The sequence below is a fragment of the Artibeus jamaicensis genome, unplaced genomic scaffold (genome assembly GCF_021234435.1).
Source record: "Artibeus jamaicensis isolate MK-2021 breed Jamaican fruit bat unplaced genomic scaffold, CSHL_Jam_final contig_1832, whole genome shotgun sequence".
NCBI classification, from domain to species: Eukaryota; Metazoa; Chordata; class Mammalia; order Chiroptera; family Phyllostomidae; genus Artibeus; species Artibeus jamaicensis.
The window spans coordinates 4,399,767-4,413,355 of NW_026521362.1; the positions used below are offsets into that span (position 1 = coordinate 4,399,767).

The following is a 13,589-nucleotide window of genomic DNA, read 5'->3' on the forward strand; positions in this document are numbered from 1 at the left end:
GATTTCAGTACCTGCTTATTATTAATGTTCTCCAGTCCTTTTTTCACTATTAACTAAGATGATCATAAAACATTTCTTCTCTGGTCTGTTAATGTGAAAGTACACAGATAAATTTGCTGATATCAACTCATCTCTGCGTTACTAAAATGAATCCTGATTATTCATTATTTGTGTGTTGAGGGTGTGTATATGTACACACACTTATTTTTAATTTCATCTGGATTTAAATTGTTAATTTTTGTGTTGCTTGTGTCTGGGCAGGAACCCCTCCTGGTCCCTAGAACAGTTCATACAAATGACAAGCAACTTAACACAAATGACAAGCAACTTAACAGCTTAATATAACAACCAGACATTGACTACACTTTAATATTTTTTGAGAATAGAAGTTTTGGGTTACCGTTTCAGTTTCTTTAGTGGTTATTGAAGCTATTCCAGTTTTAAATTTCTTCTAATAATTTGGTTTTTCCCAAATATTTATTTATTTATTTAGCTGAGTTGTAGTAATTATTTGGCATGATGTTAGAAATCCTAGCATCTTCCTTACTTTGTTTTGGGAGAGAGTGACTTCACAAATTTATTTCTGGTATCACTTACTTCCTTCTTGAATGCTCCTTTGCTCTTTTTCTAACTTTAGTGTTTAACTCATTGGTTTTCAGATATCCTTATTTTTAATAGACTTTGGTTTTGGGTTTTTTTTTTTAACCAAATTGAGCTCAAAGTAGAGAATTCTTCCCATATACCGACTCTCCCCACATACACACAGCCTCCCCTATACTATCAACATCTCCCATGACAGGGATACATTTGTTACAATCACTGAACATGTATTTAAGACAGCATTACCCGCCCTGGCTGGTGTAGCTCAATGGATTGAGCACAGGCCTGCAAACCAAAGGATTGCGGTTCGATTCCCAGTCAGGGCACATGCCTGGGTTGCAGGCCAGTTCCCAGCAGGGAATGCACGAGAGGCAACCATACATTGATATTTCTCTCCCTCTCTCCTTCCCTTCCCCTCTAATGATAAATAAATAAAATCTTTTAAAAAAAAAAAAGACAGCATTATCCAAAGTCCACTTTACATTATGGATCACTCTTGGTGGTTTGCATTGTATGTGTTTTGACAGATGTGTGATGACATTGTATCTATCATGATAGTATCATACAGTGTGGTTTTACTGCTCTAAAAATCCTCTGTTATGCCTATTCATCTGTAATAATGTATGATGTTGAGCATCTTTTTATGTGCTTATTTGCCTGCCATCTGTATGTCTTTCTTAAGGCGCAGATCTTTTGCCCATTTTCAGTTGTTTTTTTTTCTTAATGTTAAGTTTAAAGAGTTTTATGTATAAATATTACTGAATTTATTGGGATGACAATTTGTTGACAAAATTATGTAAGTTTCAGGGGCACAGTTCTACAACACATCATTTGTACACTGTATTGGTGTTCACTATTCTGTCAAGTCTGTCCCCCCTATAACCATTTACCCCCCATAGCCTTTTCCAGCCCCCAACCACCCTGGCAATTACCACACTGTTGTGCATGTCCATGAGTTCTTTCTCCTTTTTTCCCCAATCCCTCCATTCTCCCCACCCCAACTCCACAGCTGTCAGCTTGCATTCTTTCTATGAGTCTAGAATCATCACTTCTTCTTCAGTTGTGTCTTTTGCTCCCAGCTTGTGTTCTTATTCTCTCGACTCCTTGACATAGAATTTTTAAATTTAATGAAGTTTATCCCATCAGTTATTTTATGGATCATGTTTTTGGGCAACTTATTTTTTTAAGGTATACTTTTTTATATTATTAGAAAACACAGTCTATAGGAAGTTGGTTTTTTGCAGTTTATTAAAGTTTCATTTATGTTCTATTTCAGTATTAGTTTATTACTATACAAGTCCTTTTCCCATTATGGTTTTTGCTTTAGATTCTATTTAGCTAGGGCAAATGGCTATTATACCTATTTTTAATTTTTTTTTTGCCTTGTAAAAACCTGTTACATCGTGAATAGACTATATTTTCATTTTTATTGCAAGTTAGTTATTTGAAAATTTACACATTTTTTAGTGTTTTTCTTACAGCCAGGTATATTACCAGATTTCCCGGGTAGTTGGAATAGCTTTTGAAATTTTAGTTTCTAGAGTTCATTTGACCCTTTAGCAGTGAAGAGAATTTATCTCTTTCCCAATATTTATACCAGTCATTTCATTTTATAGCTGTACTGTATTTGTTGAATTGTAGTGATTACAAACTCATGCTTTCATGATTTTAATAAAGTGGCTTTAGAATTATTTTTCTTGGTTTTTTGATAAATTGTTCTTTATCATTTGATATTTTTATGAGTATTTTTGTTCTTATTTTTTTAGTAGTTGTGAATTTTTACAATTTTTAGGGTGTGATTTAATCACAATAAGTCTTATTAGTGTGGTTACATAGTGGTGTTTTCTCTTTTCAACTTGTTAATACAAATAATTTTTAATAGATTTTTCAATATTGAGCCACCCTTGTACTTATACAATAAATTCTACTTGGTCAAAGTGTATACCTTATAGGATTCTCTTGGCTAATATTTTATTTAAATTTTTAGATTTCTATTCATCGGTAACATTGTCAGCTTTTCTTTTTAGGTCCCTTTCCTGTTTTGTTACTAATAAAGAACTTTCTTTTTCTATGATCAGAAATAATGCTATCCTAACTCTGTTCTTTAAAGGTTATATAGTATTTTACTGTGAATCTGGCTGGGTATTTTTCTGTTGCTTCTATAGTAATTAGAATATTCCATTGTGATGTGTTTTTGTGTTGTATATTGGTAGAATGTGAGAAAATAATTTCCTATAGGTTTTATTTTCCTTATTTAGAGTAGCGAGAGGATCTTCCTGTTTAATTAGTGTTTGGATTTCATAACTTCTCTTTCAGTTTATTTCAGTTTAGCTTATACATTGTATAAATACTTAGGAGTATATAAATGTTTTATCTCTGACTATGTATACATAATTGAATTTGAGTGTACTAAATTTATTCACAATCCAATGTTGGCTTTTTTGAATCTGAAACTTTTATTATCTCTCTTGATAATTATATGTTTTCTGTGTATATTTTGCCACTACATCAGCACTTCACCTTAGTCATTTTCTACTAGTTTAAAAATAGATCTGCATAAGATACGTCTTATAGTATGAATGGGCTATAATTGAATTGTTTTCCTGTGGGTGGATATTGAATTGTTTCTAATTTCCTACCATGACGAGCAATCCTGTAGGAAACATTTTTGCAACTGTGTAAGTGGGATTTTGTAAAGTGAAATTTCAGGATCTAAAAATGGTTGCATTTTTAATTTTAGCAAGAATATAATATTGGTGAAAAATACTCATTTCCCAGTAGGAGCATTAGACTGTTCTTTTCTTCACAACCTTTTAACATTGTATACTGATAGTCATTTATTTGACAAGCAAAAACTTTCATTGTAGTATGTGCTTCCTTGATTTACTAATAAAGTTGAACATCTAGATGTATTTATCTGTACTGACTTCTATTTAAAGGCCATGCTTGTTCTTCCCATTAGATTGTTTTATTGATTGTAGTAGATTTTTCTATTTGAAGGATGAAATTTTTTGATGCCTTTATTTGCAAATGTTTACCATTTGTAAAAATGTTGATGTTTGATTGATTCCCCAGAACTACCATTTATGTCAACAACTTTTTATTAATACAGTGGTTGTGTCAGTAACAAAATAATTTTGGGAATGGTGTCATCTGACAAAAATGCAGAGTAATTCCAGTATTAGGAATATCTTAACTCCTGCAAGTCCCCAAAGCAACTAACCTTAAGGTTAAAACTAATTTCCTGGCTTTGGTCCTTTCAAAATATACATCTGAGTCTTTTTCAGATTCCCTCCCCCGCATTTCTGCAAGGGCAGTCTAAGTCTTTGATGGACAATACTTGCTTATTGCTCTGAAGGTAGTTGTTTAATGGCATAAAACATTAATGGATATACTAATATCCATTGATTTCTGATGGATATATTAATATCCATTAATGTCTTATGCCATTCTTCATCTTATATTCACCATTCAGATACATTTGTTTTTAAATTTTTCTTTTAACATATTTAGTTTTGGCCAAAAGCAAAATAAATTACAGTTTTACTTTAAGCTGCAGATTTAAGAAAAAGGAGTAAACAGAAATTATCAGATAAATAATTTTTCTCACTCCAAAATTACTGCAAATTTACTTCTGTAAGTGAATTTGCATATTAGTTAAGATATTAGTACAGAATTTATATTACTATCTGAAATGATTATTTCTATTGATGCAAAGATTTGGAACCTTGCTTCTTAATAGGACCTTAATTTGGGCCAGAACAGTGTTGTAATGAACTAACTAGCTAGCTATGTTACTTTACTTTCATGTACTCTGTTTTCTGTGAAGTAGGGCTAATAATTGGTAGCTACCTCAGAAGGTTATTACAATAATAACTGATAATTGATGCAAAACAGTTCAAGGGCTTAACATTTAGTAGTAGTTGGGGAATTTATCTGTTCTTACTGCTAAGACGGTCCTAGAATATAGCAAGCTTGATACAGTGTTTCCGAGTGGGTAAAATTTGGTCTTTAGAGACAGATATGATTGAATTGTTCTGATTTTGTCTTTTATTTACTGAAGTACTGTGAGCAGGTTATTAACCCATCTAAGCCTTGCTTTTCTTATTTGTAAAATGGGGCTGGTGGTCTTACATTTTTTGTAGTGTAGTTAAGGCCCAGAGTAACAGATAGTGAATACCAAATTGTTTACTATTTGTTTTACTGGTTTGTACATTTCCCCTCATTCTCCCCATTGTTCGGTCTTTCACCTTCCACGATCTCTTAAGTTTATTTTTGGTGAACCTCTTCTTTCCTTGATGCCCTTTAGCAGATGTGACTTGAGAAGTTTCAATACAATTTTGGAACTTAACAGATTACTCTTTAAGATAATACAGTCTTGAGATGCTACTGAGTTAATTTTTAAAACATCAGAAACAAATACAAATTATTTATGAAAGCACTGTGTAATTTATGAAATAAGGTATTACCCATACACTTGAATCTTTTGTATGTGCTTCAGATTGCATCAGTTTTTGATGAAATTTTAAAGTAGGTGAATAATAACAAGCTAAATATTTTTTATCAGTTAATTTTAATCTTTCCTCCAGAGAGATTATAGTTGTCATATCTTTTTGTACATGGTGCTAGAATGTTAAAGGATTTTTTACATCTTCAGAATTATGTATCTTGCCACATTATTCAGAAATCCACTCTGTAAATAGTTGTCAGATGACTTTACAAATCTCTATCAGAGGGACTAATTTTGTTATTAAACAGCTCAAATTTTACCAATTTCTTTTAGTTTAATGGCTATCTATAATTCTTTCATTGTAATTGTCTTCTCAAAAGTTGTAGAAAATAATCATTTACCTCTTCTGTTTGTTTAAATCAGTTTACGTTCTTCTAAGTCATCTTATTCTATATTCCCACTTTTTACGATAACTACAAAAGAAAATTTAGAGTCAGCACCAGTGGTTTTTAGTTATTTTTTTTTTAAGTGGTGCTGCATTGTAAGTGTTCTTAACGCCACAGAGGAGTGGTACTGTGTGACTATGTCAGCAACTGTGATACAAAAAGATGTCTCAATGTGAAATTTAAGGAATAGCTAAACTTTTATTTGTCTGTTTTCCTTTTTATGTATTCACAAGAGTGTTCTGTGATTTTTAAAAAGTGTCTAAGTAAGAATAAATTATTTCAAAAAATTTTAACATGAAATCTGGTACAAAGCATGTGATAGTTTCATGATCATACTTTTTTTCTTAGAGGTATATATATAGTAATGTTGTCTTAGAATTGAAGAAACATGAGATCATCTCTATAACCCTCTTTCAAGTATACTTCAGTTTGTTACCAAATCTGCCAGAACTAGGCTTATAGTACCTTTGATCTCATCCAGTAATTCATTCACTCATGAGTCCTTGTAAAACTTTTTAGGCCACTTGTATTAAGATATGACTGACATGTAAAAAGGTGTACATATTTAATGTGTACAACTGGATGGTTTGGGGAACAAGTAATACACCTGTAAAACTAGCACCACCATCAAGATCGTAGATATCTATCATCTCTCACAGTTTCCTCCCATCCCTTTATTATTATTTTGTGTATGTACAAGTGTGTGTGTGTATAGTGATGTTGTAAAACTCTTAACAAGCCCTTTATTTGAGGCATATGTGTATTGATATCTGATGTTTTAGTAGGAACTTTTAGTAGGTTGTTAGTAATTCTTTTGGATTCCAAGAGTGGATTTACAGTATATATCAAACTAGTCTCATATGAAACGTTATCTCACCTATCTTGGATTAGGGCATTTGGATTCACATTTTAGTCCTGCTAAATTTCACCTTGTTGATTACTGAATTCTGATTGTTGTCCAGAAGTCATCCTTTCTTGTTTTGACTGCTGCCTTTTTATAGCATGTCTGTTCAGAGCTTTGTTCAACCTGATATAAATATTCTTTGAATTTAGGTGATTGGGTTCATGATGAATGACCCTATACTACATTAGCATGGACTCTTATCCATAAGGCATTGATTTGTGTGACTGAAATAGTATCTCACATGTTTAAGTTAAAAAGTTACTGTTCTTGTGGAAACGGTCATATCCTTACAATTCTGAGATTTTGCAGAGAGAGCGATCCTAAAACCTGAATTGACTCATGCTGCACTTGAAGTCCTTTTAAAATCTGATTTTCAGTCACCTCCCTGTTTGCATTGATGAATTATTCTAAATGCTTTAACTGTCAAAAGTGTGCCCACTTTATACTTTTAATTTTTCATGTATTGCTTTGAAACACTTGATACTGATATTCACTGTCAGCGGCACTGTTAAATAATTTAAATGTTTTTGTACAATAATTTTTTTCTTTAGAAATCAATGTGGACTGAACATAAGTCACCTGATGGAAGGACTTACTACTACAATACTGAAACAAAACAGTCTACTTGGGAGAAACCGGATGATCTTAAAACACCTGCTGAGGTAAAAGTTTCAGGGCTGGAAATCAGGGATTATTAAGTAGATTGGGTCTTTTTTTTTTCCCCTTATGTTTTCTTTTTTGTTTTTTAGAATGTCATGGGTATTCGACTACCTAAATAGTACTGCTTATATCTCAAAAGGCATTCAAAGGATAAAGAGTTAATAAACACACCAATCAGCAAAAACACATCACTCATTTCCTTCTTTGAACGGACCAATTTTATTTACTGATTTATCCCTTACCCAGGAACCTTTATGGGGTGACATTAATTTAAGAAAGGTGACTAAATAACAGGTTGGAAGGCAAAGAGGGCTGCCCTGTATTTTTTAATTCATATTTCAGATTGTTTTCTTCTTTATAGTAAACCTGGATGACATCATATGTCATATAAGTTCTCAAAATTTTCAAATTGGGTTGATTTAATGGAGATGAAATTAAATTACAAATAATTCCTTTTCTTAGAGTTAGACAGTGTCCCTGGAAAATATCCCCCCCCCCAAAAAAAAGTATGTACTTTTCATTTTATGTTGCAGATTTTATCACTCAGAATGCACAGATAAGGAAGTAAGATTGAAGGAATGAACTGAGTAAGCATTATTTCACATGGGGAACTCCAAAGCCCTAAGTGAAAATAGATCTGGCATTTCACACTATATTGAAGGTTTTTCCTGATTGGTACTATGTCTCCCTCCCACTCCCTTTAAATTAAGGAATTTGAGGAGGTAAAAGTATTTGCCAGCCACCACACTAATATGTACGACAGTACTTAGAAGGGGATGTTGGTAGATACTATAATTTTTTATTTGTTCAGTATTGACAGACTTGGTGATATTTATCAATTATATATTTTCCTAAGACATTCTGCCTGGATTTTAGTTTTTAATAGCATTCTCATATCACCCTAACTGGTTAAAAATTAAGGTTTTAAGTATATCATACTTATATATTATTTACTTACGGGTAATTCACATAGATTTGTAATAAATTATTATGAGGCTGAAATCTAAGTATGACTAAATCAGATTTTGCTTTTTCTCAAAGATTATCCTTATACTTGTATTAATATTTGAAAAGTATTTGTGAATTGGGGATAGTAATTTTTACCTTTGATGGGGTATAAATGGCAAGAGCATACACATAGGATTTGAAATTCAGATAAACCTGGTTTTGAACCTTGCCTCTGCCTCTTAATGTATTAGATCAGACAAGTTACTTTCTCTAAGTAAATTTGGAAAAATAGTATAAATGTTATAGTGTTATTGTCATAGTTAAATAATGTATTCAAATCTTAACATCACTAGTAAGTATCTTGTAATTAGTAGCTTGTATTACCATTACCTCACAAGCTTTCAAATTGTATAGCTTGGTAATATCTAGTGAAAACAGTGACATAAATGGTGCATGGTGCTAAATACATTACTGTTAACTGACAGTTTTTATTTCCCTCCAGCAACTTTTATCTAAATGCCCTTGGAAAGAGTACAAATCTGACTCTGGAAAGCCATACTATTACAATTCTCAAACAAAAGAATCCCGTTGGGCCAAACCTAAAGAACTTGAGGATCTTGAAGGTAAAACAAAAAAATAATTCTTAATGTTAAAATTTTTTACATATATATGTTATTCACACTGAAACAGTCCTTCATAAATAGAAGTATTCAAACAAAGGCCTTATTTTTAAAAATTATATGATTAGAATGTTTAAAATGGTATAACAGTTTTATGGGCTCTTATTTTCTTGTTGCTCTAGATCTCAGTTCTATAGATTTTAAATAGATTTTTATTTGATTTGATTCCACTGAAACTAGGATACCAGAATACCATTGTTGCTGGAAGTCTTATTACAAAATCAAACCTGCATGGTGAGCGCTTTGATAATTCATTTTCTGTCATTTAACATTTTTAGAGTATGTCACTAATGTTCACTAACCGTGATTGGATAAATCTGCCGTGAGAAGTCTCTAATTCAAAGAATTCCTTTAATTTAAGGGTTATATTATAAATGAGCTTGTAGCTTTTAAAGTTGCACTTTGGTGGGTTGTTTTTTTTTTAAGTTACATATCACTGGAAAATTGAACAAGGACATTATGTACAATATTTCTAAATACAGCTTTGGGTATTAGTGCGTACATGGACTATGGGACTTAGCAGAGATCCTTATCAGACTGTATAATTAGTACACATTTTATATAATAACAACATTACAAAATAGCCCTCATGCTTGTTATGGGAGAATTAAGATAAGCAAAATACCATGCCTCACTTAAAAAGGGAGGCTTTTTTTTAACGTCCTCAGCTGTTCAGAAAACTGCTTGAAATCTAGAAATACATAATACAAAACATAGGACTTTCACTTCTGACAGAATCTGCTATCAAACTATAGTAGGTTAAAAGCAACAGAGTGTAGGAGAATGGGGTTAATAAAGTAGACTGTAATGTGAAATGACATCTGACAAAAGAGAATAAAAAATTCTTGAAGGCACTGTGGTATTAAGTCTATTCATCTTTACCCTTTGTCACCTCATTAACTTAGATATCATTTGTTATCTGAAAAATAAGTTAATTTATATTAGTAATGGTAATCCCTTTAGTATGTTTTGCCAGCCATCCTAAACAGATTTTCAGAGATGATTTAGTTTTAAATGTTTTCAAAGTTAAGCTTATATTATCACTTACATGGAGCACCTCATTCCCTAATGATGCTGAGTAAGGTATAATTTTACCCCTACAGAAAAATTTACCTAAATTTCTGTACTAGCATTGGCTAATTAATAGCATTGTAGATAGGTAGGTTCCCAATTTATTGATGTAAGGACTATCAAGCTCATTTCTGATATAACCCTATCACATATAGTTGGTGTGCATAACTATCTACTTATCAATGGTAGTATATATGTGCTGGAATTTTATAACATGAATTTTATTCTGTCTTGAATTTAATATCCTTTTAAAAAATAACATCGTTTTATTTCTGGGAACAATACTATTTTATTCCAGAATTATATAGATACTTTCAGGAAGTTTTTTCAGTAGCCTGCAGTCTTTGGGAAAGCAGCAGCGTGGGAAGAAGCTTTCCTAAAAACTGCTATTTAAATTTGTCTTCATTCTTTAATTAATACCCTGGAACTTTGGAACAAGCGCTTGCTTAGTAAAAGTTGTGATTTGGGGGGAGGATTTTTTTTTTTTTGGATGGTAAATTTTATCTTATGAAACGCTTTTAAAAGTCTTTAAAGTTTGTTTTCAGTGATCATATTTAAAAACTGTAGTACATAACTTTTCTGTTTTTTCTTTAATAGCAATGATCAAAGCTGAAGAAAGCAGGTAAGCAATTTTAGATATCAGTATGTATTTAGAAATTAGATACTTTATAATCTTGTTTTAACTGTATAAATAGTATTAACATATTAGGCATCTTTGGAGGCATTTTGGTATGTTTGGAGGATTTGAAGGTGGGAATAGGAATATTTACTCAAGTTACGAAAGTGATGCTTTAGTAGACAATGATTATTTTAATTTGGACTGCATCATTTATGAATTAAGATTGTGTTATAGAAAAGTCCATAATTTTCTATAAATGAATTTGGGAATGGAAGAAACATTCTATCTATATATGTCTTCCTTTATTCATATTTTTCTTTTAATGGATGAAAATGAGTAAAATTTTAAAGATCTTACAGAAATTTATGATACATGCCAAATTTTATGGCATGATACAATCTGATAGGTCTTTTGTAAATGAAAACAATTATTAGAGTTTAGAAAATGGAGGGTGTGTTTTGTTAATATAAAACTAGGTTTTTATTTTTTTATTTTTAAAAAGATTATTTATTTATTTGTTTATTTATTTATTTTCAGAGAGAGGGGAAGGGAGGAAGAGAGGGAGAGAGAAGCATCAGTGTGTGGTTGGCTCTTGCACGCCCCCTACTGAGGACCCGGCCTGCAAACCAGGCATGTGCCCTGGCAGGGAACTGAACCAGGAAACCTTTGGTTCGCAGGCCAGCACTCAGTCCAACTGAGCCATGCCAGCCAGGACCAGGTGTTGTTGCCTGAGTGCCTGTCATGCTTTGATTTAATTCATGAATATTTGTTGAATTATATCAAAGTAGTCAAGTTTTATTTCATGGTATTAATTTTTTGAATGGCTTAACAGTTTAGCAGCATTGCTTTTTTTCCATTTTAAGAGTTTCTCTTGTTCATATGATTGTGTAATACTTGAAAACTAGCTTTATTTGGCTTTGCAATTATTAAATAACTAGTTTTCTTTTTTTTAAATACATAGTAAGCAAGAAGAGTGCACCACAGCATCAGCAGCCCCAGTTCCTACAACAGAAATTCCGACCACGATGAGCACCATGGCTGCTGCAGAGGCAGCAGCTGCTGTTGTTGCAGCTGCCGCTGCTGCTGCAGCTGCCGCTGCGGCTGCCAATGCCAGTGCCTCCAGCTCTGCTTCTAATACTGTCGGTGGAACTGTTCCAGTTGTTCCTGAGCCTGAAGTTACTTCAATTGTTGCTACTGTTGTAGATAATGAAAACACAGTAACAATTTCAACTGAAGAGCAAGCACAACTTACTAGTACTCCTGCTATTCAAGATCAAAGTGTTGAAGTGTCCAGTAATGCTGGAGAAGAGACATCTAAGGAAACTGTAGCTGAGTAAGTTTAGTAGCTTGTCTTCTGCAATACAGATAAGAAATTGCCAGTTAGTCAGTGACTATTGCATTGATTTTTTGAGAAAATAATTTAGGATGGCAAACACACAGTACAGTTTACAAAATTATATGTTGTACAGCTGTGTGCCCGAAACCTGTTTAATTTTGTTAACCAGTGTCACCTCAATAAATTCAATAAAAAGGGGGAAAAAAGAATCGTAGCATAAGCCTTAAGATAATCATTTTTGAGGCTGGATTTTGTTGGGGGTCATGCTGTCAAACTCTGGCAAAACTAATCCATAGAAATTTTAGGAAGCAGGGCTTCCTAGGATGAGACACACATTTAAAGAAATTCCAAAAACTTTAGTAATCAAAATATATCATATTGTAGTGCAGCATTTTAAAATAATTACTGCAAAAATTCCATGATTAATAAATACCAAAACATTACTAAAGATCAGTATTACTGATTTTCTTTTGCTTCAGTCTCAAATATAACATGGCTTATTAGCACAGCACTGCAAAGAAGTTTTCTATAGTTTGATACTGAAGAAAGAAGCAAAAATTAATAGGCTAATATAAAGATAACATGTAATAGGATGTAGGAAAACCATTAGTGAAATTAAATTGGTACAACTTTTTAATAAGGCAAAAATTTGCAAGTACTTGTATACCTAAGATCTAGTAGTATTTCATATAGTGGTGCTGTTTTTCTTAGGTACATTTCTCAAAGTGAAAATAGCTCTATAACTCTTCTAATGTTAAGTTTAAAAAAAATACATGGTATATTTGAAGGCATAAAAGTAGTTTCTTTATATTTTATTTATATCCTGCCCTTATTCTATGTGTTTACAATATGTACATATATATAAGACACCTTCCACATTATGTTGACTAATGGCATATTATTTAATAGCATACATAAATTTAGTTTTAAGTGCTCTTCTACTCATAGACATTTACACTTGTTAGAATAATTATTTTAATGTTCTTATATGTACTGTATGCTTCCACCATAATTTGTTTTTCATAATTTTAACAATTCCTGCTTTTTTTCCCAAGTATTTAGAGAGTGTGAATATATTTTTTGTTAGCATGTTTTCCATTATCTTTCCGTAAGCATTCTACCTAGTTTTTTTTTTTCCCTGAAGTTTCTGTTTGTATGTAAGAAAAAATATAAGCATATATAACTTTTCATAAAGATCCCCAAACTGTCAGAGTAAAATACTCTGGGTTTTATAGATCCTAAAGTCTGTCACAGGGGCTCACATTGTGCTGGGACTACATGCAGTCAGCCATAAACAATGTGTGAACTTCATGGCTGTGTTGTAGTGAAGTTGTGTTCACAGAAACAGGCCACAGGCTAAGTTTGGCTCCCGGGTCAGTGTTTGCCTACCCTGATTTAGACTGATCTCTTTCTTTTTGATATTCATCCATGCTTGCCCAAATTCTCAGTTGTTACGGCACTAAACTGAAGGGCACTAAGTTTTTTGTAAGCCATTTAAAAGTATTACGTTAGTATTATGTTGTGAACTAGTGGAATCAGGGTTTTAGTGTAATTAAATTTTTACTTTGGTCTTTATGCAGGGCCTTAATAACTAAATGTTTCAGGGGAAAATATATATTTCTTCATGTTCGGGTAAGTAAGTGGGATTCATATAGGAAAATTTAATATTGTCAAATTTTAGCTCAACATCAAATAGTTAAATTTTTCTAAATGAAACAAGTGTTTATTTAAATTATAAATAACATGTTTAAATTTCTCTCTAGTTTTACTCCCAAAAAAGAAGAGGAAGAAAGCCAACCAGCAAAAAAAACATATACTTGGAATACAAAAGAGGAGGCAAAGCAAGCATTTAAAGAATTATTGAAAGAAAAGGTA

The 13,589-nt window shown here is 32.2% G+C and overlaps 1 protein-coding gene across 11 annotated transcripts in view; it reads left to right on the top strand.

The window, feature by feature from the left end:
- The window catches only part of PRPF40A (pre-mRNA processing factor 40 homolog A), a 62,013-nt gene that overhangs the window by 23,576 nt on the left and 24,848 nt on the right, over positions 1–13,589 (top strand). For 7 of the 11 annotated variants that reach the window (XM_053671671.1, XM_037157018.2, XM_053671684.1 and 4 more), the window contains 6 exons: positions 6,952–7,062; positions 8,511–8,631; positions 8,869–8,922; positions 10,357–10,381; positions 11,340–11,711; positions 13,478–13,586. In XM_053671671.1, coding sequence (XP_053527646.1) covers positions 6,952–7,062; positions 8,511–8,631; positions 8,869–8,922; positions 10,357–10,381; positions 11,340–11,711; positions 13,478–13,586 — 792 coding nt within the window. The remainder of the gene's footprint in view (positions 1–6,951; positions 7,063–8,510; positions 8,632–8,868; positions 8,923–10,356; positions 10,382–11,339; positions 11,712–13,477; positions 13,587–13,589) is intronic. The other 4 variants (XM_053671678.1, XM_053671681.1, XM_053671686.1 and 1 more) reach the window with 1 other exon arrangement.